We start from the raw sequence: 26644 nt of genomic DNA on the forward strand, positions 1-26644 counted from the left end.
CCGGACCGCGGAGCAGCGAGCGCCGCTGAGAGAGCCCGGGGAGCCTCTGTCTCTGCCTGGGGGCCGGGCTGCTGCTGCCCAGCCTCCGCTGCTGCTCCGCCGCTGTTTGCTGCACTGCAGCTGCTTTGCCCCTCGCTTTCAGGAGGTAAAAAGTTCAGCTACAGCTGCAGAGTTTCTGCTGCCTCTTGCCTCTGCCCCGGCGGAGCCGTTCCAGCTTGCTGCTTCGGAGGTTTCCTGCTACAGCTCCTTTCAGAGGGGCACTGGCACTGGCTGCCCGTGAGTTTGGGCAGGAGGAAGCGCCTTCTCCATCCCTTTCCCGGGCTGCGGCCGCCCGTGTCCGCCTGAGGGCGGCGGGCGGGCCGGGTTGGCAGCGGCCCCTGCAGCCGCACGGGAGTCACAGCCCCGCGGGGAGCCGCCGGCCCCGAGAGGCCTGCTGCTGGGTATCTTGGGCGGCCAAGGTTCCACCATTTCAATATTTAGCATTTATTCCGTTTTTTTTCCCCGTTTCTTTGTCTTGCGGGCATCTTTATATTTTTTGTTAATAAAGAGGCGTTTTTTCACTTTCACCCCTTGGTATGTGTTTCTCTCGTTGGCAGAAGAAAAGGGACTTACTGAAACCCTTTCTCTTTGAGGGAAATGCTCATTCCAGAGCATTTTTGCTCCTGAAATTTGTCTCGAAAGCGAGACAACTACATTCATTGTTTACAGCTAACAGAAGCTTAGATGTCTGTCTGTCTCTTTGGACTTGTCTATATTGTAAGACTGATGGTTTTACTTTACTAGTGTTTGGGTTTTTTTTCAGCGACACTGAAACAGACATTAAATTGCTTTTTGCAGATCTAACTGGGAACTTGATGGTTGTGACAGATCTCCTCTACAGTCCCTGGAGATATCGGGCAATTATGGTGGAGATGAGGACATGGACACAGATCTTTCAGGTGCTGATAAAGAGGCAGAGTCCAGCTGTCAGAGTAGTGAGAAAAGGGAAGGAAGCTTTAGCACCAATGCTATTTATGCTGTTCCCTGCAAAAGTAAACAGGTAATATTTTTAAATGCATTAATTCCTTTACCATGTTTTAATATATTAATGCATGTTAATATTTCAAATGCTTTGTATTCTCTTCTGACTCTTCAGATACGTATTCAATATTTATTTCACATACTAATTTTTGTGATTCGTTTACTGTTACACGAGTAAGGTAGGTTTATTGCTTGTCACAGAGTCTTTCTCTCTGGTTATTAGAAGCACACTGGTATTGTGTATAATTATTATGCATCATTTAGTCTTGTGAAATGTCCAATAATTTATATTGAGAATGGTACTTACACAGTAGATGATTTGTTAGAAGCACTAGTAATTTTACTGTTAAATGGTGAAAGCTTAATTAACGGTTTGATATTGTGCTAATGAGCACAGACCTATATAGAAATGGGGAGATTCAGAGCCAAACAAAATAAATTAACCTTTTATTGAAGACCAGGGAATTTTTCTATGCTATAATTTTAAATTGTCTCAATTAGCAAAGAAGTTAATATTCCTAAGGCACATTTAAAGTTAAATTGAAAATGACACAAAAATTTAACAAACAGGAAGAAGTACCTGAGTAGTAAAAAGGCAATGAAAGATCTCTTAAAAAATGCCTTTTCAAAAAAATCCACCACTAATAGAGTAGAGCCATCAGTCTTAAAATATATGTCACAAATCCCAAAATGTGGAAGAATCCAAAAAACACCCAAGGTGAAGAGACAGTAGCAGGTAAGAGGAAGGAATTGGAAGAAAAAAACAAAAAAAGGGAATGAGTAGAATATGACACTGGTGTGTGATCAATGGGAAAACCAGCAAGGATAATGTTAGAAATTGTTCATTAATCCCTCACAGCTGTGATATAGTAGATAAATGGTTGATGCTCATGATTATGTACACCATAGCAAAGAAGCAAATAGAGAATAATTTCATGGACTCTTGTAACCAAAAAAGGTGACAGAGAATACTTGCCCTGTGAACTAATCACTTCATACTTGTTAACCTCCTGTTGATCATTGTAAGGCTTAGATTTTATTTACATGGGGCCCTTAACAACAACACAAAAAAGCCCCCTAAGAAAACAACAAGAGACGAAGCAACTCTTATAATTTATTATCTTAAAATGTGAGTGAACAATTCTGAACGTGGCTGGGATGTTAACACACTGTGTCATACAGATATCAAGGTACATGGGCTATTTTAACAGTGATCCCATGATTTAGGGAGGTTTGTCTTATTTTTACATAGGAAGAGTTTCCACCATCTCCTGTTCCTAATGCTGACGAGAAAGATATTTCTTCTCATGAAACTGAGTGTCAGGTGATGGTGGATAAGTCAAGTGTGCAAATAGAAGGTAAGTAAACTTACTTTAAGTCAAAATGCCATGCCTTTCAACACCATTTTATTTTTTTTATAAAATAAATGTAATGCTATATTGTAATATTCCTTTTTTAAAAGGAAACTTAAAGAAATGCTACTAAATACTTCACAATTCCTAATAGTTACAGAAAGTTAAAAACCTGCATAAAGAGGAAAGATTGGTCTGTATTCACTGTGGAACAAACTGTCAGCCACTGTAAAATGAGGGAGTGGGGAGGAAGGTTTTGTGAACTCTTGTCTTGTAAAGTACAGTCATAGAACTTGTTTTTTGCTATCCCATTAGCTGAATATTTCCCAGAATGCTTTCTGGTGAGCAGAAGTGACAGGAATGAACAGAAGTGAACAGAGGCCTTTAAGGCCCTTATTCTGTAAGGTTTTTCTGTAGCACTCTGTAGCTAGTGGATAGGAAAGAGGAAGCAAAACCAAGTCAATTTTGGAAAAATTGTGTCTTCCTAAATTTTATTCATGTCAGGTCCCAGCATCTTTTCAGTTTTATATCAGTGGAGTAATTTGAAAAGTTTTATAGAGAGCAGTATTCATAAAAAATGGTTGTTTTGATAAAACCATTTGGGAAGCAAAGGCATTGAAGTGAAAAAAATATATGATATATATATATACATACTGTTTCTAATCCCTCTTGTACATATAAGTGCTGCAGGTCTTGAAAGCTGTCAGAATTACACTTGTTTGGCTCAGAGATGCAGCACACTATCCAGTGTGAGGTAAAGTGAGGTCTCACATCAGTGTCCTGATACACCATGGAAGAGTTAGTGGCAAATTAGTGATCTAATCTAATTAGATTAGTGGTTTGGGAAGGACTTTCATACATTATTTGCATGTATAATATGTGTGCACAGATATTCTTAGGAACCCTTATAGTTAATGGACTTAAAATAATTTTTGTTCTAATTGACTGAAAGATCTGTTTTTCTTTAACAGAAGACCAAAATCTGGGCTTGAATTTAAAGGTAAGATTTACATAAAGGTTGATTTATGATGCATTTTGGAAAATAGGGTGTCATAAAAAGCTGATAAGTTTGCAGTCACTTAAAAGAAAACACATTTATTGTCACTGTGGAATCTTTCTCTTTTGGAATACAAGAATGGCTAATCATTGCTTTAGGAAAAATGTAACTATATAGATAAATGGGCTGTACAAAAGTTGTTGGGTTTTTGGTTTTTTTTTTATAGTATGTTGTCTGTTATCCCTTGTGAAAGAAAGAAACTGAGAATGAGAGAGAGCTCATACTGTTAATTTTCAAATTCTGAGTCTGACTTTACTGCATTTTTCTATAGTTTTCTATTTGAGCTGATCTGACTGCTTTCATAAGCTTGAAAAGAAATAACCAAAAATTTAGTTTTTCAGATCAACTTGCTAGATTGCTAGTTCTTTGATAGAAGATTGTTTATGAAAATGGTCAGTTCTTCCATTATTATCATAACTTTTTTCTACAAGTTCTTAACCATATATCTTTTTCTTTGAAATTGTTCATGAGTTTTATCTCATTTAGTCATTGGTGTCACTCAGTATCATCAGTGTGTTAAATTACATTACAGCATATCCTTACAAAATTTCACTGCTGTTTCATAAAAACATGGAGAAAGTCTCTATATCACCTTCACCTTAAGTAAACACACTAGCATAAAGGACACTGTAATTCTTTCCTGGTGAAATAACCTTCTGAAAATGTACAAATATTTTATTTTTTTTCCAGCAAAACAAGAACAAAGTTCTTTGACTCTGAAAAACATTTTACATTTTAATTGATTTGCTGGTACCCAGTTAGAGACTGACATAATTGACTAGTCTAAAATCTCACTCTATACAAACTAACAAGTGAGAGGAATACTCTTCCTCTTTCCTCAAGGAGCTTTGTGTTTATGTAACTTTCATGTCAGCTGTAAAAAGAACAGTTTTGAGAACATTTCTGACTACTAAAGATAGTAGTGAGTTTTAGGTGTCCACAAGTGACTGATGGCAGTGGTAATTGACAAAATGATGTCTAGATGAGTAGATGATAAGTTGTATATTATCACCAGTGAATCCAACCTTCAATTTTGTTGATACAAAAGAAACTCCTTCAAAAGTTTTGTTTCTTAAGTTCTCCAGCAATGATGCTGTTAAAGCAAATTGTTTAATTTTTTATTTCTCTGCTAGGAAGAAAAATTAATAGCTGAAAATCTGATACATGACAAACCTCCACCATCCCCAGGTACTTTGGATTATTCTATGACTTTGCTACACATTTTCCTTTTATTAATATGCATATGTATATGAAAACACATTTTCCTGCCTATATTCTCTAAGCCTAATTTGCATGTGTGAAAGTATTTTTCCTGTGCAGGAGATGAGAAAGTGCTCTGTGATATGTATAAAAACAGTAGCTTCAGGCTTTTTAGGTTAGGTGGTTTAGACTTGTTTTAATTTTCCACTGTGAGTGACTTTTGAGGTCTAAAGTAAATGAAACATTGTGAAATTATATAATGAAATTAGTCACATTGGACCTCTCCAATACATTGAGTTCAATGTACACTTGAAGATGTCACCATTATTAAGTATCCTATTGCTACTGAAATGGTAAACACAGAGTCCTGAGATACATGGTCTGCCATCAGCTTATTTGTGTGTTTCTGCATCCACCTGACACCTTCAGGCACAGTACTGAGCTCTGTGTGTCTCATGACAGGATATGTGCCTATTATGAGTTCATGGGTTTTGTGTATGTCCAAGTATCTTATGCCTTTTCACAGGAATTTAACAGTGGCCAGAATTGCCTGAGATATTACTAAACACATGAAGTTGTTACACATCATCAGTACAGGAGATAGCTCTGTATTGGGTTTCATATATATCCTATTCTGAGGAACTACTGAGTTTTATTGATGCCTGTGTGCTATTAGATTGTGCTGGTAAGGTTAAAATCTCTGCCTTCATTTCAGCTATTTACTCATTACAGATGGAAAGGAAAACCTGGAGTGAGATACATTATTACTGGTGCAACAATATATCCACAGTTTAGCAGATAATCTGAAAGTTTACTTTTGTAAGAATTGTTCAGTAACTTCTATTCAGTAACACTGAAGCTATTCAGTGGGAAGGAATGTAAATCTTTCATTGCATGAGTGATTAAAATTTGTAGGGCTTAAGAATACTAGCCCATGCAGGGCACAAGTACTTTCCTAATTGCAGTGGGCATTTCACTTTTACCTCTGCAGTCACTGATGTTTGGGAGAGAGATCTGCTGACACTGTCTTTTCAGTTAAAAGAAGGAAGTTTCTAATGTCTGAGAGAAAAGATGGGAACTTGCAGCCTCTCCACAGCTCTCTTTCTAAATCCACTTTTTTTGTTCTTTCTGGTCTTACCTTTTGGGATTCATGAGCTGATTTAGATCTTTTAAAGTATGACTCGTATATAATGTTAATATTAGAAAAAAAGGATTGTAATTTGCTAAAACTCCTATTCCAGTCTGGATACCATGTAAATAAATACCTTTTTCTGTGGCATTATAGATGTGTCTGCTCGGGCAAGGCAAGTATGGGAAAATATAAGCAAAGAAAAGTTCAGAGAACTAAAACAAGAAAACTGGTCTCTGAACAAGGCATTCCAAGCTATGGTCCAGCAATTTGAGGGAACAAAACAGCACATAGAAGAACAGCAATTAAAGCTGAAACAACTAGAAAAAGAAAACAGAAGACTTAAAGAAGCTGCAGAGAACTCACATAGAGAAGGTGGGAGAAACATATAAGCTATTCTGTAGTTACCTTGTTTAGATTTTTCTGATTTCCTACAACTTTTTCCTCTAGCAGTAGGTTTCAAGTCATTGATTTAGGCAAGTATGCAAGCAGAAGTAGTTTCCAAACAGTATATTCTACATTTGTAGAAGTTTTGTCAAGGAAAAAGTACATGATAAGAAAAAAAAAATTACTTATTGTTTGAAATATAATAGACTTTTTGCTTTTTCATGAGATTTTTCCATAACAGTATTTTGAGATAAGTTGTTATTATTCTAGCTTATTTATTTTTTTCATTATAATTAACAAATTGTTGTGAATATTTCTTGAATTTTAATGGAACTTTCTTGTTGGATATTTGTTTTAATAGGGGAGGCAACAGAATTACTTTCTCTCAGACAACAAGCACAAGAACTGGTAGATGAAAACGATGCTTTGAGAGCTATGGTTCATCGTTTAAATGTAGAATTAAGTCGCTATCAAACTAAATTCAGGTCATTGTCCCAAGAAGAGGTGAGAATCTTGGTTATCAAAGCAGTTTCTACTGAAATGTCCCATTGTCTGTTATTTAATCTTTGAGTTTTTATAACTGTTTTCTCCCAATTTGCCATAAAATCTGCAAATTGCACGGGCTTTTTCTGAAATTTAAAATAATTCAAAATAATCATTTATCATTAAGTCTAATATTAAGAAGTCAGTATCATTTTTTATCAGTAAGATACAGAGCTTTCAATTTTATTGGGTGTGTGTTACATTGCAACACAAGTAATAAAAGCATAAACTTGTTTGGGGTGATAATTGTGACTGTAGTGGAAAATTGCTGGTGCTTCAAAAAGCAAGAAGTAATGTCAGTATCTTTTAAAATATCTACTCTAGAATCTAAAGCTGAAAAGCTTGCCCATGAAAGGACCACAACCACCATGGCTGGTAAGTCAGATAATATTTTCACTGAACTGTGCATTCCTCTCTAAGTAAAGTAGTAGAATTTCTTTATTGCAATCAAAAGTATTCAGATACTACTCTGCTGAACTATCACATACTAACAGAATAGTATAAACGTTTCTTTTGTTGCAGAAAAATATGCATGGCAGAATTTGTCATGAATGTGTGCAGTTCCAGTTGAGCTGGAAGTAGCAGTAAGCTACAAACTGCACACAGTCACCAACTTTGAACTATTGAAAAGTATTGTTATGTTGAGAATCATAAATGCCATTTTCATTTTAGATTTGTCTAGCATATAGTTTGCTTTCAAGGTCTACTGCTTAATTGTTAACCTTAATTGTTAATCTTTTGCTGTTACTCTTTTTAGGATTGTACTAAAAGAAAACGGGATATTTCTGACTGTAGGAATGGTCATGGATCCAGTAGTAGCCTATGAATTTCTGACAAGGGGAAGGCAAATAGTCTGTGAAAGAGAATGCATTTGTAACATGTAAAACAATTTCTGCGTGGAATACTAATAAGATCTGACATTTTCCTTCCTCACTCTTACTGAGAACTGTACAGAATGGGGAAGTTCTGCTCTGGCTTTTTAGCCAAAAGAGACAATAATCCCATACATATGTATTTAGTCTTTAAAGATGCAGATTTGAGAGTGTAAAAATTCCTTTCCCACTTGCTAATGAATCTGGGATAATTTTTTTTAGCAGTAGGATTCACTATAGTGTTTGAATCTTGTTTGGTATTCATTTGCATCCATATTCTGCTGTGTTACATATAGTGATAAGTTAAAGCTGCTTTTTAGAAGAAAGATGCAAGTAAAGCATGCAGTCTTTTCCTTTCCAAAGCTTGCTCCTAACACAGCACTATGAAATGTTTCTGCAGCATTGTTCTGCATATGGTGGTCTGCATGCTTGTTTAAGTTCTGCACTTTAGTTTACAAGTCATATATGAAACCCCTTTAACAGCTTTTGAAATTAATAATCTGTAACCAAAGTAAAATATACAGATGAAATTATGGCTTGTAATTAATTTACATGTATTTATTTTTTAATTTTCTTCTAAGTTGGATATGAAGTATTTGTCACCTCTTCTGCTGGCATATGAAGATAGAATAAGAGAAAAGGAAGGTTTTATTCTTGAACATGAGGCAAGTTGCCATTTAGAAAAAATATACACTAAATGAGAAATACACTACTGAATTTTTTAAAAGGGATTTGCCAGTGCTATTGTCTGCCTAAAATTGAAAGTGACTTTGTTTTACTTTTCCATGCATAGTTATTGTGCTGCCTTATCCTACTTGGCTTGCTTGTTTTTGTCAGCCTGTTCACATTTGGGAGCATGCACTACACTGAGATATGTAAGATGTGCTCTGAAAATAGAGCAAACCAGAAACTAGTGAGTGGTAGAAAGAATTTGTGACAGTCACTCATAATGGGAACTCAGTGCTCTGTATAGCTGTTCTTGCAGCTGCTTGTGGGTTTTGTTGTAGAAGAATACTTACTTCTAGGTATTAAAAGAATGGGGACTCTTTTTGCTTTTTAGAAGTATTTTTTGTCACTGAATCTTTGAAAAATAGCTATTTGCTTCCAAGTACAACCTTACTAGGTTTTAAAAATAAACATATTTCCATCAAAAAATTAAGCCAGAAAATAAGCAGAAAACAGCAAGGGTTTTTATATTACTATAAATTTACTGTGTTGTCTTACCATATTCAAATCCATGTCACTTCTACTGAAAATGGATAGTATCATCTAGTAATCATGAGTTCAGCTTTTTAAACTTAATAAGGGTCTACAACTTGCAAAAATGTGGTTTAATATCAGTATTGATTTTAATAAAATATTGCTAGATTAATGAAACAATTCAGAAATCAAATATGCACACCTGAAAATACTTTTCAGGTGAAAAGTGAGAAAATACTGTTACAAGAACTAGAAGGCACCTAAGCATGTGTACTTATAAAAATTTTTCTTGATGTAAAAATTAAAGCAAAATAATTATAAAGAATTTTATATGGAATTCTTTGACTTCCAGGAGGATTTGAAGAATTTTAAAGCACGAGTTGAAGAGTTGGTGAAGGAGAATGCAGATCTGCATGAGCAATTAAATAACTTCACTACTCCTACAGAGTGGCAAGTTATATTACTAGAAATTAATTTAAAAGTTAAAAAAATAATTTTTATTTCATGCAAACTTTTAAAATTCCAGATCTTAAAGAAATCTTTTTTTGTCCTCAAACATTGTTTTTCTGAAGAATTAATAGTGTTATGATTATCATGTTGAAAGAATGCTGATCTGCAACGCCTGGAATTATTTTGGAGTGAAGATTAAATATGAATGTGGAGTTTTGCACTGGAAGCCTGTGTAATTCTGTCCTAGATACTGCAGTTCACATACTTTTACAGTATGCCAATGACATCAGTTTCCCACTAATAAGAAATAGCATTGAAATGTGACATTAGAAGATTTTGATGTTCTTGAGAAGTGAAACAATGTAAACAAAATGAAGTTAACTAGTTGTTGGAGGTTAGGATTTTTCCTTGTTTTTTTCTTTTTTATCTCTTAAGGAATTTTCTCCTCTTTGCTGTCTAAGAGATGGGAATGATGGTACTTGGGAGACAAAAATTGTGGCTGGGAGGAGGAGGAGGAGGAAGAAAGGTGCAGCTGAGTGCAGTCTCTCGGCTGGGGGGTTTTCCTTGGATGGAAATCCCTGTAGAGTATATTTAGGTACAGAGAACCAGAGATGAGAAGGTTTGTGGTGTAGCCAAGGAAATGGAGAGCCTCATTTATTTGGAGCTTAGGCAGATTGGCCTTTTTCACTTACAGAACAGAGGCTGGAAAAGGACAGTGTTGCTCTCTGTATGTGCAGCAGGAACAGGAAACATGGTGTATACAAGAAATTCTTATGCTGCATTTATGATACTCAAGATAGTGTTGAACAACAGCTGGGTATTCATTCACCATAAACAAACTGAAAGTGGAAAATGGAAGATAATTCCTAACCAGTGTAACAGGTTTTGGAACAGCATCCCCTATGAGTAAAATTCTTCCTGCACCCATGACACAGGTAGTAGTTGCATGCACAGGCTCAGATGACACAGTGTCTACATGAGGAGGACTTTGGAAGAGACAGCATGCATCATAATCTTAAGTCTTTCTGCAGATTCACCCAGTGGCACAGGCCTACTTTCAATGAGGCAGAAATATGAGTGTTAGTATCTGTATAGATTTGGTTACCTCAGGTCCTGATACTGCTTTCAATAAGGATTTTTAATCTGTTTTTTTAAGGAGATTCAAGTATGATTTTGTAAGTTTACACTGTTGAAAATCAGTTGTGTTTATTCTTTGGACATGATATTTGAGTTATATTTTATTTACAAACCATTTATCACTGCAGGGAGTTGCTGCAAACTCAGGCCAAGCTGGTCTTGGAAGAGAATGGATTGTTGATGGAGCAACTCAAAATTCAACAAGCTAAAGCAAAAGATAGTCACAGACAGCATGTTCAAGAAGGTAAAAGTGCTTGAGTTGCTAGTCATCTGAACAACACTAAAGATGGTACTGCAGGTTTCAATTTTTGTAGGGTTTTTTATTTGTTTTCTGTTGTCAGTTTTTGTTTTGGCAAGCTTGGTGGAGTTTTGGTTTTGCTTGGCTGGGGGGTTTTTTGCAACTTTATGATATGCCTAGAAAGAGTCCTTGAATGTAGGTCATGTTAATAGGAGATCAATCTCTGGATGTCAACTGATACTGAAAAGAAATGTCATTATCACCTATTGACACTAAAAAAATATTCCATTTTGATTTACTTCTGAAAAAGTGAGAACTGTTAAACAGCAATACAGTCACTTGCATAATTGAAGAGTATTTTAAACTGAACCAGAATTTTTCAGAGTAAAATGACATTCCAATGAGCTTACAGTCCTGAAAAGAAGTACTCTTGAAGTTTCTGCACTTTTCCAAAACAAGTTGCTTGAGACAGCAAAAAATCAAGTCCAAACTGTTAAAACATAAACTGACAAATCCTCTGTTACATAATGTTGTAAACAACTAGGAATTAAGGTATTCATGATTTTGTTGAAGCTTCACTAGTGGTTGAATTAGTTCTGCTGTACACAGTTGACTTTTTTTCCTTCCTTCCAAAAGTTTCAAAGTTGACCAAACAAATAGTAGTCTTAGAAGATAAGAAACAGAGTCAAGAGGAAGAAATAACAGAGTACCAGAAGCAGCTAAAAGCTTTGTGTTCTACATGTGAAGAGCTGAAAGCCAAAATGGATAGCAGAATAACAGCAGAGGAGCACTTGGCTTTGGTGAATGATTTAAAAAGGTATGAGTTTACATATGGTGCACAGAGAAATCTTGGTGCAAATGCACATGACCAGAGCACATAGCATTCTGCAGGTAGGAGGCCACTGGAAACTGATGCTGGTAATCCAGGAAGGCAACTACCAAAGCACAAAGAAAGGGAAAGAAGTATTTAAAAAATACTGTATTAGCTTTTAGAGATCTTTAAAATTACAAAAGGAAATCCCAGTTCTAGAAACATTGGTAGAAGTTTTTTTACCATAAAGTACCTACTGCTAATTATACCATTTTAAATAGCAGAAGAGGAGGCATTAAAAATACCATCTTTGTCAATTCTATTTGGTTCTATCAAAGCTGTATATAAAACATTCTTATTCTTGTGTTCCCATCTTTGGAACATGTCTAAAGAATCCTGAATTTCTGAACTAGAAGTTCTAAGTTTCTTCAGTTATTACAACATGAAAGTTGCATGGAACAGCACAACTCAAAAGTGCTGCTGTGCAGCATAATCTGCAGAGTAATGTTTCTGTGAAGACATTCCATAAATTCCTATGCTTTCAAGCTTTTGGATAGTGCAGGTTCCTGTTTCATAGTACAGTGCCATCCTGAGAAGCCCTCAGACATTGTATTTTGGCATTGAAAGTAATTTCTTTGAAAAATAGAAGCACTAAGGGATTACATCTGTGCTACATAGTATTATAATTTAAATCAAGTGCAGTCAGAATTACTTGAATAATTTACTCATGATTTTGATTTCAGATTGTAATACCTCTCTGATGCCATTAGTGAGCACTCTCTGCATCTTATTTCATAACTTCAACATGGGTATCTTCCTGTAACTTATCATTTTAGTGATGCTGATCTATACATGATAGCTGTTCTACACTGTTGGTTTTTGCAGCTCTTTACAACAGGAGCAGGAGAAGAAGCACTGTGAGGTGGAAGCTGCAATGGGAAAGATAGCATCACTGCAAACTGAAAACAAGAAATTGCTCTTAGATAAAAATAACTTAATGGCTGACAAGAAGATCCTGGAAACTGAGATGCAAATAACTGAAAAGACAAACAGGTATTATCACATTATCATTTTCTTGTACAGAAATACTTCTATTTCTAAAAACAACAGAAATATCTGTAAAAATATTATCTGACTTCCCATAATGTGTATTTTCTACCTACTGCAAAAAAACCATTTCCTAAACATATCTTTGTCATGTCTCGAGGCCTGATTGTCAACCAGGTTTTGCTAACCTTTGTATGCTCACTTTTCTGTGTCTATGTGCAAGTTAGGAATATATCTTTAATTTAGTAGTTGGCTATAACAATTAATCATCAGGTGTACTCATCTGACAATAAGATGAGTAGACAATACACTATTTGCAGTTAGATAATGATAAGAGTTATACTGTTTGCAAATCTTCTCATGCACCTGGCTGCTTAGAGATGAGTTCACAATAGTTTTAAAAGACAATATTATTGTTCCATATCTTAAGAAATACAAGCACATAGCCATTGCACAAACTGTTCTTTTGAATCATTGTTACTGTTGTTATTCAGATAACATACTGTAATGAAAAAACAGCCCCCAAAAATGGGACATGATATTTTGCATTGCAAATATTCTGAGCCAGGGCATTTTTAACAGCATGTGTGATTGTTTGAGATTTGAATGTGTTGATTTGCACATGTGATACAAGGTCTTCAAGGCCATTACTAATTCCCAATCCAAAGATTTTCCTTCTTCTTTTATAGACGATTAAAGAAGAAAATAGGTCTTCTGCAAGTACAGCTGGAGGAAGCAATGGAAAAAGAAGTCACAGCCCATCACTATCTAACAAACCTTATTGGGCTGGTGGAGAAGATAGCTAAGGAACGTGATCATCTTGTATTTTTGGTAATTACCTTTAAATAATTAATATGACTTAATTGATATTTCACACAGTTATCATGCTACTGGCACAAGTTACTATTAATCTGAATTATCAAAGAATAAAGCTGCAATTCCAGTTTAAGAATTTGGCTCTATTTGAGTGTACTTTAGCAAATAGGATAGGAGCAGTGAAATATTTTTTCTTAGAGGAGTAATTAAAAGCAACTACCCTTATTTCTGGAGGTAATATAATTAAACCTTAATTCATACGAGCATTAGGGTCTGCAATGGCACATATAAAGTGCAAAAGATTTTTTTAACCTAGTTTTAGAAGTTGATGTTGAGTTACATGTATTTAAAAATAGCACACAATCATAAAATTTTAATATTTGGTTTTGAGTCTGAGGGTGGACAGTTATCCTTGAAGTGATCTGTATGGACCTTCTGCTGTGGATGCATATGCGTATTATTGCTCTTATTGGTCAGCAGTCATTTTAACAGGCTGATTGAGAGTTTTGGAACAACTTCTGTTTAGTGCAAGTGCCTGACTTGGAGTTTTCTAGGCTTTTTGTAAGCCCATTTTGTTTCTTTTACAAGATACTGGGCACAATTGTGATTTTTCCTATTCATACTCTTGTCTTCAAATTGAATATTAAATAATTTCACAAAACTTTGTTAAAATAAAGCTTCTTGTTTGGACAGTAGACAAAGGTTGTCATCAGCAGTGGATAAAAAGACAGAGCAGTTAATTACTAATTCTAGAAGAAGAACTATGGTGACACAACTCTTGTCCACTACAAACTGGACTTCAGGACTGTCAAACTGGGCACAGTAAATGTTTCCTAGAAACTGGGGGAACTGATTCTTAGGTCTCAATCTCTGGGATATCTGCTTCTAAATATTAAGCATACCATATTAGAAATATCCCTGCCTGAACCCCTACTAATTTCAAGGGCTTGTTTGAGAGCACATCGCTAAATGTGACCCAAAGGATGAGTCTCATGCATAAAAATGGGATCCCTACATATACACACATGTGCAGAAAAAGCCACAGAATTGGTTAGGTTTACAATATGTTTCATTTCAGAATTATACTGCTTCACAGTGTTCACAGCTGAATTGTCAGCTGACAAATTATTAATGAGCCATTACGAGAATAATTTCCAGGACTCTTTGTCCATGTTGGTTCTTCAGACTGTTGGAGTTTAAAATGGAATTGCTGTGTCTCCCTCAGTGTAAGCATTTTGTCTGCCCTGACAAACAGAATGTCACATGTAGCTTTGTATACTGCATGGTTCCAGGCCAGATGTTTGGAAAATGAGAATCATGGTGTTCTCAAGAAAATTATAGAAGGCAGCCTACGCTTAGGAAGATTGGAAGAAAAAGTTAAGGTAAGCAGTGTTTCTAAGCTGAATACCCATCGTGAAATGTTTTTAATGAGAAAAGTAGTTAATCTGTGTCAATGCTTTTATGAAAGACTTATGTATGGATTATCTTCAAAAGTTTTGAAAAAACAGAATAGATCATCATTATAATTCTCATTAGTGTCTTCTTCCATTGTATTTGTGCATTGCATATCTGCAGTGATCATCACATTTACAGCATTACCTGGAGAATTACGACTAGTTGTAATACTATTTAAACATTATTTGTATTTCATTTTTTTGCTCTATATTGTAACCCAAATATTCTGTCCTCTATTTTTTTGAGGTTGTACCACTCCTTCAGCTTGAAGTCCATTACAATTAGATCTGGAAGAGTGAAAAGCATTATCTCAAGTGTACACTTACCATCAAGTACTTTCTTGTGACTACAGGCTGAAAAACTCAGAGAATATTCAAATATCCAGCCTAGTTATATTATATTATATTATATTATAATACATTATAAGTTATCTTTACAACTCTCTAAACAAATAAAGAGCACAGTATGTAATTGCAATACAACAATGGAATAAGTTTGAAACATTTATGTTTCAGCATCTGGTGCTACCATGATTGTTTTTACTGTAATCTTAAAAAAAAAAGAAAGCAGGCAGATACCTGATATATTGGTTTCTATATCTAGAAAGTAATGTATATAGTACATTCAAAAGCTGGTTTATATTAAGTCAGGTTTGTTCAGTTTATCCTAAAGCAGAGAGTTTCCATATTATACTTTGCCACTGCTATTTCTGCATCAAATGACACAAATGTGCACAAATATGTTAATGGAGACCATCTCCTTCTGCACTTTCATTGTAAGGATTGACATAGACATTAGCAACAAAGAAAAGAAATGAAATTCTAAGTGTAAAGAGAGAGCAGTAAGCTGAAAAATAGCTTGAATTTTTAAGGAACCCTTCATAAAATACCTGAATGCAAGAAACACTACTGTAAAAGATTTACCTAATTATACTTATACAGCCATAAAATATTTGCAGCTTTTTTCACCATCATTCATGTCTAGCTCCCCTACTAAGACAGTGGCTTGTATTCTGGTTAAATGTGAATCTTCTGCAATCTAATAGATCTGTGACTACTGTGAGGGATAGAGAAGAGGTTGTCATAAAATTAAGAATATATACATATAGTGAATTTTAAATGCAAAACCAAATAAATCTTTACCCACGCTTAATGGAAATTATAAAAAAGTCATAAAAGATCCACTCATAAAAGTGGATCTGGTGTTCTCATACATAGTTCTCCCTTTTAATTAACTCTTTTGGAGAAAGTAAATTAAGAAAATTCTATGGATTTTGTTTTTCTTTGAGAAATCTTAAAATAAATCATGATTTGGCAGATCTATGAATTAAGACAAAAATCTTTAAAGCTAAATAACAGGTTATTGCTAAAATAAAACCCCAAACTATGTCCATAATTGTATACATTACTTTATGACATTTTCAACTGTTTATTCTAAAGTTATATAGCAAATTAAAAGTGATTGTTTTTATAAATACCCATTTTTAGTTTGGGATTTGGCAATTACTGTAAACAAATTTTATAAATTCATTCACTGTGCAAAACACTTTGTAGATGACCAGTACAACCACATGAAATTTAGAGAGTAATAGAGCGGTGTCAAATAAGTTGAATACAAAATAAATAATTTTTGTGCAGGAATTGTGTTAAGGAAGCAGAACTTACTTTGGCATTTAGTTAATTCATTTCTACTTTTATGTACTTATGCCAGATATTTTTTTCAGGCAGATTGAATAATGAAAAATATTAAAGCTTACTTAAAAACTGTTCATCAGTTGGTCTCTTCAGTCCTCTTCAGTACCAGCACCTGCATCCATGATCATTCCTTATCCTGCTTACTGTGTATGTGGGATGCCATGACCTTGGGCATACCCTATCCAGCTCTAGAGGAAAATATCATGACTTCCAGCTATATGTTAGCATCATCTTCCTGAAATCTATCATCTACAGCAGTCTGTTTGCTACCTGCTTCACTTCAGAGAACATTAATAGATTATCTTGAACAATTCAAAGGTAGCAGCCTGCTGTGAAAGATGTGTCAGTGCCAGCAGCTGCATGTGTCAGTGTGCCCAGAACCATTCCAGCCTGCCCAGGCTGCATTTTACACAGACTTAATTATAATCCATCCATAGAGGCAAGGTCAGAACTCATACCTGGTTTCAGACTATAATTATATGGCAAAAAAGGTGCACTTTTGCAACCGTTCTGCACATGGGACTCAGGTTCAGTTGGCAAAGGTAGAGCTGGAGTGCAGAGCCAACAGAGGCAGCTGTGGGGTTTGGAGGAGCCAGAGGCCTGAAGCATCTCAGGCAGAGTGCAGCTTAAAACACAAACCTCAGCTTAAAACACAGACCAGCCTGTAGCTGGATGGTCAGTGACCACGTGATGGGAAACGGGGTTTCACCAACACTACAATTCACCAGCCTTCTCCACGATAAAACTGAGAGAGGAAGTTTTCTCTTGTTTGAAATGATTATGGGCATCTAACCTACAGAGGGCATTTCAGGTCCCACACCCGGGCTGGACCTGACACGTGCTGGAGCTTTTACTGACAGAGGGGAAGGTTCAGCTGTTTCCCTATACTCTGCACTTCCTCCAGGCTGCCTGAGTAACCTTCTGTTCAGAAGGAATTTGTTTACTTTTAGCCTTCTGTAACATTACTCTGCCTTTTGAAGACTTCTCTGGGAATCTAAAAGTTGAGTGATGTTACTGGTTAACTTGCAGGCTTCTTATTCTATTAGAATCATCAGGGAAAAGTTAGGATAAAAACCTTATGTAAGTCAGCCTTAAATAGTGAATTTCTAATATTCTTGGTAAATATTATCTGTTATTATCCTATTACCTCTAGAAAGTTAAACTTTACAATGATACATTTTGCAAGAGCTGAAAAGAAAACTGTGAAAAGGATTATACAGCCTTATATACAGCACATCTAAAAATGCCTTTTTTAAAATTCCTCCAAAAGGCAAACTCAAATCTTTCTCTCCTGATTCAGATGAAGATAAAACCTTAGTGATTAGCACCTGGGTTAAAACTTTATATTAGCAAGACATAAATAGCAGTATTTTCAAAGCTTCATTAAATTAGTTGACAGTTTTATTAAAGGTGCTTTCATCCCAAAACTCTGTTCTGTAGCCTGTAGGAAACATGACAGTACGCAGAGAATATAACAGTTTTAGCATTCTATTTGTAATCAGTAGAAAATAAGTTAATATTGGATTTTGGTATTGTCAAGAGCAGCAGCATCTAGAAATGTGTAACAATACACAAACCAGTTTTCAGTTTCTTGTGTGCTTATGCAATTTAATGGGGATGTTATTTCAAAAAGCAAAGTTACTTTGTACAAAATAATTTCTTACCTTTGAGATGAGATCAGTCATTAGTTACCATTTAGTAATTATAGCCACAATCAAAAAATCATATGTGCTTCACTGAACAAGAGGACTGTTACATGAAGCAGCAAGCAAAGCTATTCTTTTCTTCCTCTTGTATTAAGATTAAACAACTAACAAAACAGAAACACTTTTTCATGGTATGTACTGATAAGTATGACTGTTCAGCAACTGGTGACCAACATGTGCTGTAAAGTGTAGCTTTGTATATTGGAAAACAAACTTTTTTTTACTAGTAATTGTGTTCAATAAAACAAACATACAGTATGGTATTCATTATACACACTAGGTTTATATGCAGAACAAAATGAAGTGTAATACCTCCAAATTATCAAATAGGTTAAAAATATCCCTTAATGCAACCTACCTGACATAACTGAACAAGGCAGCATTGATGTAAAGATTCAACTGAAAATCAGTATCTCTAACAGTTTCTTTTGTTGGTAATGACTTGTCCTTAGTCCTTCTTTCTCCTATAATCCCACTTCTTTCTATTAATTTTAACCCTTATAGGTATATAAAAAGAAAGCAGCTGGGAAGCTTGGAGATATCAGTCTCAAGATGACTGAGCAGGAGAAAGAATTTGAAAGGAAAACTGCTCAGTATGAGCAAGAAAAGAAGCACCTGCAGTGTCTGCTGCAAGATAAACAAGAAACCCTCAATGAAGTGCTGGAGCAAAACAGGTGAGTGGGGCACAGGCAGGAGCAATCCAAGTAGGTCCTACAGGTAAAGGGACAAGGGAAAGCACCTCCAGAAAGCCACCAGCACTCACTTTCCAGCAGAGTCTCCTGTGGTATGTTCTGAGTCGCTTTTCTCGCTTGTTTTAGCTGTGCTGAAAATGCTGAAACCCTGCTCGTGATTCCCAGCTCCTGGAAACATCTTTGGAAGGAGGAATTTATTCTATATGCCTACTGCTGTTCTTAAGACTTTTTAAGAAGGGTATCAATCTGAGAAGGATATCAATCTGAGCAAATCTTGGAGAATTTGAAAGGATTCTATAAATCAATATATATTTATCTTAATAATTTAATTTATAATTACTTTAATTAATAATTTAATTTATCTTAATAGCACCTTCTGCTTAAGGTTGAACACTTACCCATTCACACCTCTCAACAGTTTTCAGCAGGAAGGGAATCGAATGAGTACACCAAAGACCTGTTTGCTTTCCAATCTGTCTTACTGATCTATTAGTAAGTGACTTAGATTGGCTATGTGCAAAATAAAGAGAAGAAAATGAACAGATTTATAGAAGATTGTAACTGAAGTGTTGAGATATCCTTTACATATAGAGTCCTTTGAAGGTATTTTTTCCCTCTGATAGTGGAAAGCTTCATAGCATGTTCACATTATCAGCATAAAAGAAAAACTGTTTACAACAGAAAAGAAGTAATAAGCACTCATTTCTCAAGTCATCACTGCCATTGTGAATTAATAGATTTAAATAGATTTTAACAGACAATAGAAAAACAGGGCTTGGTATCATCTACTTTTTATCAGCACAGTCCCTCTCAGCTACTTTATAGAGTGCAATTAAACAGGTCTAAGTAGCAGAGTTGCACAATGAACATTCCATTAATCTCTGAAATTTGCATTAAAAACCAGATTGAACTGATACACATTTCTCTGGAAATAGTTATTTAGAATTTTTAACTAATTAAATGACTTCCATATCTCTGGGTTCATGTTACAATTTTTTACTGTAGAGAACAGCATTAATATGGATCATTCAAAATTTACCCTTCTAGCCCCAAAGCAGGAAAATTCGATGATGTAACACAGATGTGTAAAATAATCAATTATACTTTCCATACAGTATACTAAATCACCTTTTCAGTCTAAATTAATTAATTTTTTTCTTCAGTAACTACACTCACAATTAATACTTGCAGCTGCCTTTTAAGCAACAAGATCTGAACCTGAAATTACACACTGTAGTCCATTTAACTGTATGATGATGAAGAAAAGTGGTTTATGGAAACAAGCCCAAGATGAACCCCATCAAGATGTCTTTCATTTCTGTAGTTTCCAATATTATTGAACAGTGTAACAAGTGACTGCTTTTTTCTGGTGGTACTTAAGTCTTAATAGTGATTATTAGAATATAATATAATGAACATAACTCTAAAAGTAAAGAAGAATTTTTACAGTCATCTTTGAAGTAGTATTTTGGTTATCCTCATGATTCACTATTTTCCTTTGATTACTGTATTAAAAAATGTAGATTAAAATAAATGTTACTGAGAAGTCAGCTGAATTCTACACCTATATAAGAAATAATAAATTTTTATGCTTATGAAAAAAAATCAATAAAACCAACTAACACCATGGCTGATACTGTTCATATGAACAAGTTACTTCATATTCCATTATTCTTCTCAAGTACTGCAATATAATGTAGTTTCCCAAGGTAATACAAATATGTATCTACTCTATTATGCCTATCAGCCAGAAATAAAACATATTTTGGTCAGGTTTGAGTATTTCTAATTTTACAAGGCTTATTATTTTCTCTCTCCCTTCACTCCACATAGTCACAGGAGTAAGGAAGGGAAAATTGTTTGTAGTTCAGATGTTGCTCATCATCTGTAGCTTGGCAACCAAAGTTGCTAATGCTAGAAGAGTACCAAACATTTAGATTTATTGTGACTAGCTGTGTTTACAGAGTAGATTTTAGTCCAGAATACTCTCTCTCAGCTGATGTTTCTGTACAAAATGCCTACACAGACATTAAGATAAGTGCATACAATAAATATTTATTCTCTAATTTCTAATTTTTTCTCTAATTTCACTGTTAAATAATGAAAATCAGAGTAGCATGCCACATTTTAAGCAGAAAAGACACTTTGAAATCTAGCTGAAGGTTTGATGAATGACTGTAAGCAAGTGAAGACAGAAATCTATTTCATATTATTTCTTTTGCTCTTGCATTTAGTTTAATAATAAAGAGTTAGGAAGTTGGGAAAAGTGTGCCTTAACTACCACCATGAAATTCTTTATCATAAAACCATACTGTACCTAGTGTTGCTGTTAAGTTTTCTTGTAAAGCAAAGGAAAATCCCACTTCAGATGTGGAAAGAGCAGTGTTCTTTCGGTGAGACCCTGCAGAGATAAGCATTATCCGGAGCGGTGGCAGGTCACAGCACACTGCACAGCCCGTGTGCCCCGAGGCACAGTTGCTGCAGTCTCAGCATGCTCAAAATAATGCATGTGACAGAGAGATGGATTCATGTGCTTTTCTCTCATTCTGGTTATAACAAGTCTACATCCAAACTAGCATGGGCTTTCATCAAACGTAGCAGAGATGATTTGCCCTTGAAATTTCCTCCTCTCCTGCATTCTTTCACTTCATAACAAAAATCAGGAGTTCCACTACTTACCTATTGCATCCAAGGGATGAGAATTTTTTTACTTGGTTTTCAAAAAAGAAACAGATATAAATACAGTTGTACTTTGGATAAGTAAAAGCTTTTAAACATACACAGATTTACTTTCCTGGAAGCTGCTCTGTAGAGCCTTCCCAGTAATTACAGCCTTTGTATTATAACACTTCATTCTTCAGGCAGCTGATAATGACATTATTAGTCACTGAGTAATCTTGAGAGATACCAATATCATATCCATTTCCTTAAATAAGAGATTTGAGATATAAACAAAGTTCATTATGTGATCCTAGAGTAAACAGGTTCATAAATGTTTCCAGTCTTATTTGACAGGACACTTACCTTTATGAGTTTTCTAGGTCAGAGTTTATTTCGCAAGACTTCTGCAGAGAAACAGAACCTCAAGGTAGTTACAGCTGCTGTGCTTTGGATGCAGAATGTAAGTCTGAAAGTGCATTAAACTGTCCTTGGAAGAGCTTGAAAAGCTTTGCAATTGTGCATAGGCAAGGGGGAGGAGCTGTCTTACCTGAGATGACATAAGAAATTATAACCATAATAAAAACTGTTGATCTTTGTGATAAGGAATATCTAAATAAACTGCTAGAGGATCGATGAAAATGAATTCTTGAGCCAGCCCAAATAAGATTCTGAGGTTAAGGCTGAATGAATTTAGTTCAATGAGGGCAGAAAACTGTCTTTTTTAAAGAAGAATCTGCTTTCAGAACCTACTTCTAGTAATTTTTTCATCTTCCAGCATTAGTGAAGCACTGGCATTTTGCTAACTCTCAACAAGTTACAAAATCTTACGTTTTGGCTAGGTATTAATAATAGCCTACATTAATAAGAAATTAATTTAATGCCTGTTGTCTAAAGACATTTGGAAACAGCACATGTATCTAAACTGAGCATGTATGTGGTTTTAAATACCAAATGGCAAAGACTTGTGTTTTAAGAGGCAAACCAGCTGTACAGGCAAGGAAATTTTGGTGTTGCGAAAAATGCACAGAGCATCAGCAGCTGCAGTAGCCAAGCTGCTGTGTAATCCAAATTACAGAGGGAGGTTGTGATTAGCAAGAAGACACCCTCTTTCCAACCCATTCTGCTGAATGCATTTTTAAATTTCAATCAGGTCAGAATTTTCAAACAACATCCCCATGTGTAACTACACTTGGGATGCTACCTCTTCTTCAGATGCTCACCTGGAAAACAGCTGGACTGTGAAGCAGTGCCTTGTGCCACACTGCAAAGCCTTCCACAGCGTGCTGTGTGTGCAGCAGGGGCAGCTGCACTGCCCTTTCCTGACAGCACTGTTCTCTGACTGCTCATTGCAAAGCCAATGTTAGCACTCTCTGCATCTCAGCTCTGCTTAAAAATCACTCCTCCAAGAAGAGTTGAGATAAACCTCTAAAGGCATCTATTTTCTTGCTGCTGAATAGTTTTAACCATGAATACACTTTTAAACTAACCTTTTTTTTTTTTTTTTTAGTTTTTTTTTTTTTTTCTAAAAGCAATGTAGTTGCCTTTAAACTGAACATATGGACTGAGAATGGCAATCCTATTTGTCAGGCATACTGACAGCATTAAACTATAATTTAGAACTTGCTGATCTTTAGTTTCATAGTTCAAATATTCTATACCTCAGACTCATGCAAGCATTAACAGCGAAATGACCTAAAAAAGCCAGAGAAGTCTTGATTTCAGAAATTAGCAGATGAAATAAACCCTGGGTAATGATCTGTACTACAATAATGATAAACCAGATTAAGCTTTCCAGTATTAATTGTCAAACATAAGAGTTCTGTGCACAGTGCTTGAAGAGTTGTATTGGACACAAGGGACAACAGAGAACCAGGGGTGTGTCCCTATCAAGATATACAAACTTTTCACTTAAAAACAAGGTGCTGAAAATGTTCCAAGATCACAATACAGAGGTCAACCAATGAGTGAAACTGAGGACTGCCAGTTGGGGGAGTTCAGTCATGAGATATGTATGTCTCACATCTCCCTCAAATGTAGGCTGAGGATAATGGTAAATGCCATTGTGTAAAACATTTTGAAGCATATTCTGAACAATGGTAGTATTAGACAATCTTATCCCATCACAAGGAGAAATGAGAACAAAGTCATCTACAGTTTTGGTGTTTCAAAAATGAGAGGTTGCTAATTAATGGCTTTTTTAGTGACTTGGCAGAATTGGAAAGGTCCAACTCATTAACTGTGGCTGCTCATGTTCTTGGGCAGCCTTGAACTATTAGCCAACTGTACTGCTTTCACTGCCACCTTTTGCTTTAATTCCATTCTCAATGGTTACTGATGTTCTCCACCAGAAAAGTTCATTCCAAGCAGTATGTACAGGAATAATCTTAAGCCCTTCTCTGTCTTCTATCTATATATCCAGTCATAAGGTGAAACACAAATTGGGCTGGTACTACGTCTGGGCCACTTCTCATCACTTCATTCTCAGTGTTCTCAACCACAAAGAATTCTGTAAGATGTACTGATTCTATATTTTCTGGTGTAGACTGTGGAATTTAATCTCATTTATGTTCTGCATTGATTTGTTTCTCATTTTTAGAGCCTGGTATTGGGGACAGTTTGTGTAGAAGCCTAGTTCTATTCAGTGCTTCATGCAGTGCCCTCAAGGGGACTCCATTAGTCTATAGTATTAAAATGTGTGCTCATTTTCCATGCAACAGCTATGCTTTCCACATCAATTGACCTTAATTTCCTTATTGTATTTTGACATACACTAGGAGTCAAAGGAAACCCAAGCTCTTGGACTTTGTCTGCCTCCTAAGTTTACACCATTTTTGTTTGGCTCTCACAGCTGCATCAGCTGAGCACTGACACTGCTCAGACCCTTTGGGCCTGGGAGTGCTCTGCAGGAAGCAGAGCTTTGGTCACCAGGGAGCCAAGTCAGTGCAGAGTGGCAATCACAATGTTTGGGGCTCACATGCTCTGTGTGCAGACTAATCCAGCTTGTTACATGGGTCCAATAATGGCTGGTTCTACATGGGTAACTTTCTGGTCATATCCTATTCAGCATTACATTTAATGAGCTTTTTAAAAGCAAAATAGGAATGAATTTCAATCAGATAATTTCAAGCACCTAAATACAGGCCGTTTCTAATTTGCTTATCCACATTACTATAATTCTGTACTGCTGGAACATTGTTAAAGTTAGGATTTCTCTTCATTTTTTTCCTAGGAAAACAGAAGGGGAGCTTGAAATCATGTGGGAATCCACAGCCAAAGAAAACAGGAGAATGAGAGAACTCTTACATAAATCTCTGAGGAAGAACAACATGTGGAGTGCTGTCACAGTTCATGAACCACACTCTCAGAAGGACCTAGTTTATGATTTTAGCTATTGTGATGTGAAAACTTCATCACCTACTAAAAATGAAATTCAGCAAGAATGTCAGTGATATGAATCTGCACCTCATCCAAGAAAGAGAACTTGGTGCCTGAATTTGACTTTTTCAGCAACACAAGGTGTAATGGAATGTTTACTGTCTTCAATATAACTGTATTTTTAAGGTCATCAAAATTACAACAGCATATTCTCTGCTTGTACTGTGAATAGTGTAAATCTAGCCTAAAATATTACATTGATATTTGAAGAAAAGGCTGTTCCTTCTTAAGACAAAATGTGATACAACTTTAACACGTAGACAAGTAACAATTAACAGGATAAGCAGCTGGTAAGCTTGGTGTTCAGCACAGGCAGACACCATGCCACGAAACAAGTGAACAGCAAGACAGTGCTTGCTAAAACTAAAAGGACAAGTTTCAGTAAATTCTCCCCTAAAACACCAGATGAAGCATGATCCAAGCTGAAAAACAAGCGTGGCTTGCACTTAATCTCATGAGGAAGCATCTTGACTTCCTAAGATGCAAGGCTGTGCTTATACTAGATCATGTGCCAAAAATCTTGTCATCTCAAGGACAGGTAAGAATTTGCTTGTGAAGCAGACAAGACTGAAACATCCTCATGACAACAGCTGGTGCCTGAGTGCACAACTGTCCACTGTGTAGAGTGTCAGCATCCCTGGAGGTGTTGGGAAGCTCCTGCCATGGGTTTGCCAAGGGTGTGAGCTGCCAGCACAGGATGCAGCTCTCCTCCTGTTTTGTTCATCTTGCTACAGATTCAGCGGCTTCAAAAGCCACCCAAAGTATTCTCTGAAGCAGTGCTTCTTGTGCATGCCTTTAGATTATTGACATGTATTTGTCTTAGCTTTCATATTTGTTCATTTTTCACAATATTGCACATTAACGTTATACTGGTATGTATTACTATGATGTGACTTTATTTTGGATTTACATATAACTTGCTGGATCAGCTTTTTGGTTTTGCTTAGTTTTCATAACAAAATGTAAATGGTACCAGGAAATTGTAACAATACAAAAAACATGTAATTATCATTGTAGTATTAGCAGTAATAAAGAATTTCATTTGCTTTGATCAAAGTTAACAAAAAGACCAGAAAACCAAATAAAATATTAAAAGAAATACATAATGTTTGTGTCCAGAAAAGTTTCTGCAGCGTTTTCCTTCAGGGTAAGGCCAGAAGAATGGCTTTATTCAGGAGAGGGTGGGGACAGCCCTTCCAATCACACCATGATGTTCAGGGACAGGTACAGAAAGGTACAGCTTTAAAAGCCACGTTCTGCAGTACAGTGCAAAGTTAAAAAATCTACAGACTAAGCACTGGCAGAATCTCAGTGCACTCAGATACTACTCTGATTATAGGAAACCACCAAAGCAGCTGAGCAAGGGAGATTTTAGGATGTACTTGAATTACTTCCCTTTAATAGGAATGAAACTCAACAATCTTGCCAGTATATCAAGATACAACTTCAGCTAATCAGAGTCTTTATGACACTGATTAACAGAACTACTCTGTTAACAACACACTAGCTTTTGGTCTCTGCCCAGAGACTTAACAAGAGCTACACCTTTGAATCCTTTCATTCTCCTGGCTTTTTCAACTTGATTATTTTAGGACTCCATGCCTCAACATAACAACCAGACACTATTTTTAAGCAGAGCCTTAAATAACTTCATTAATATGTGAAATTGGCATGGAGGTGGTCTACCTCTAAACCAGTCCTGTCCCCTATCTTCCTTGAATTTGAAAAAAAACTAAATTGAA

At 35.8% G+C, this 26644-nt stretch overlaps 1 protein-coding gene across 8 annotated transcripts in view; it reads left to right on the plus strand.

Annotated features, from left to right (window-relative positions):
* Positions 1 to 26015, plus strand: part of CEP89 (centrosomal protein 89) — a 30246-nt gene extending 4231 nt beyond the window's left edge. For 3 of the 8 annotated variants that reach the window (XM_058845582.1, XM_058845586.1, XM_058845587.1), the window contains 16 exons: positions 838 to 1039; positions 2273 to 2378; positions 3344 to 3372; positions 4563 to 4617; positions 5915 to 6133; positions 6507 to 6649; positions 7013 to 7063; positions 8142 to 8225; positions 9113 to 9214; positions 10480 to 10591; positions 11222 to 11402; positions 12282 to 12449; positions 13133 to 13274; positions 14552 to 14641; positions 18619 to 18788; positions 24697 to 26015. In XM_058845582.1, coding sequence (XP_058701565.1) covers positions 838 to 1039; positions 2273 to 2378; positions 3344 to 3372; positions 4563 to 4617; positions 5915 to 6133; positions 6507 to 6649; positions 7013 to 7063; positions 8142 to 8225; positions 9113 to 9214; positions 10480 to 10591; positions 11222 to 11402; positions 12282 to 12449; positions 13133 to 13274; positions 14552 to 14641; positions 18619 to 18788; positions 24697 to 24916 — 2074 coding nt within the window. In that variant the 3' untranslated portion in view covers positions 24917 to 26015. Of the gene's footprint in view, positions 1 to 837; positions 1040 to 2272; positions 2379 to 3343; positions 3373 to 4562; positions 4618 to 5914; positions 6134 to 6506; positions 6650 to 7012; positions 7064 to 8141; positions 8226 to 9112; positions 9215 to 10479; positions 10592 to 11221; positions 11403 to 12281; positions 12450 to 13132; positions 13275 to 14484; positions 14642 to 18618; positions 18790 to 18932; positions 19111 to 21847; positions 21928 to 24696 lie in introns of those variants that run through there. The other 5 variants (XM_058845585.1, XM_058845584.1, XR_009278336.1 and 2 more) reach the window with 5 other exon arrangements.
* The last annotated feature ends 629 nt before the right edge of the window (positions 26016 to 26644 follow it).

The sequence above is a fragment of the Poecile atricapillus genome, chromosome 10, assembly GCF_030490865.1.
Source record: "Poecile atricapillus isolate bPoeAtr1 chromosome 10, bPoeAtr1.hap1, whole genome shotgun sequence".
Lineage (NCBI taxonomy): Eukaryota > Metazoa > Chordata > Aves > Passeriformes > Paridae > Poecile > Poecile atricapillus.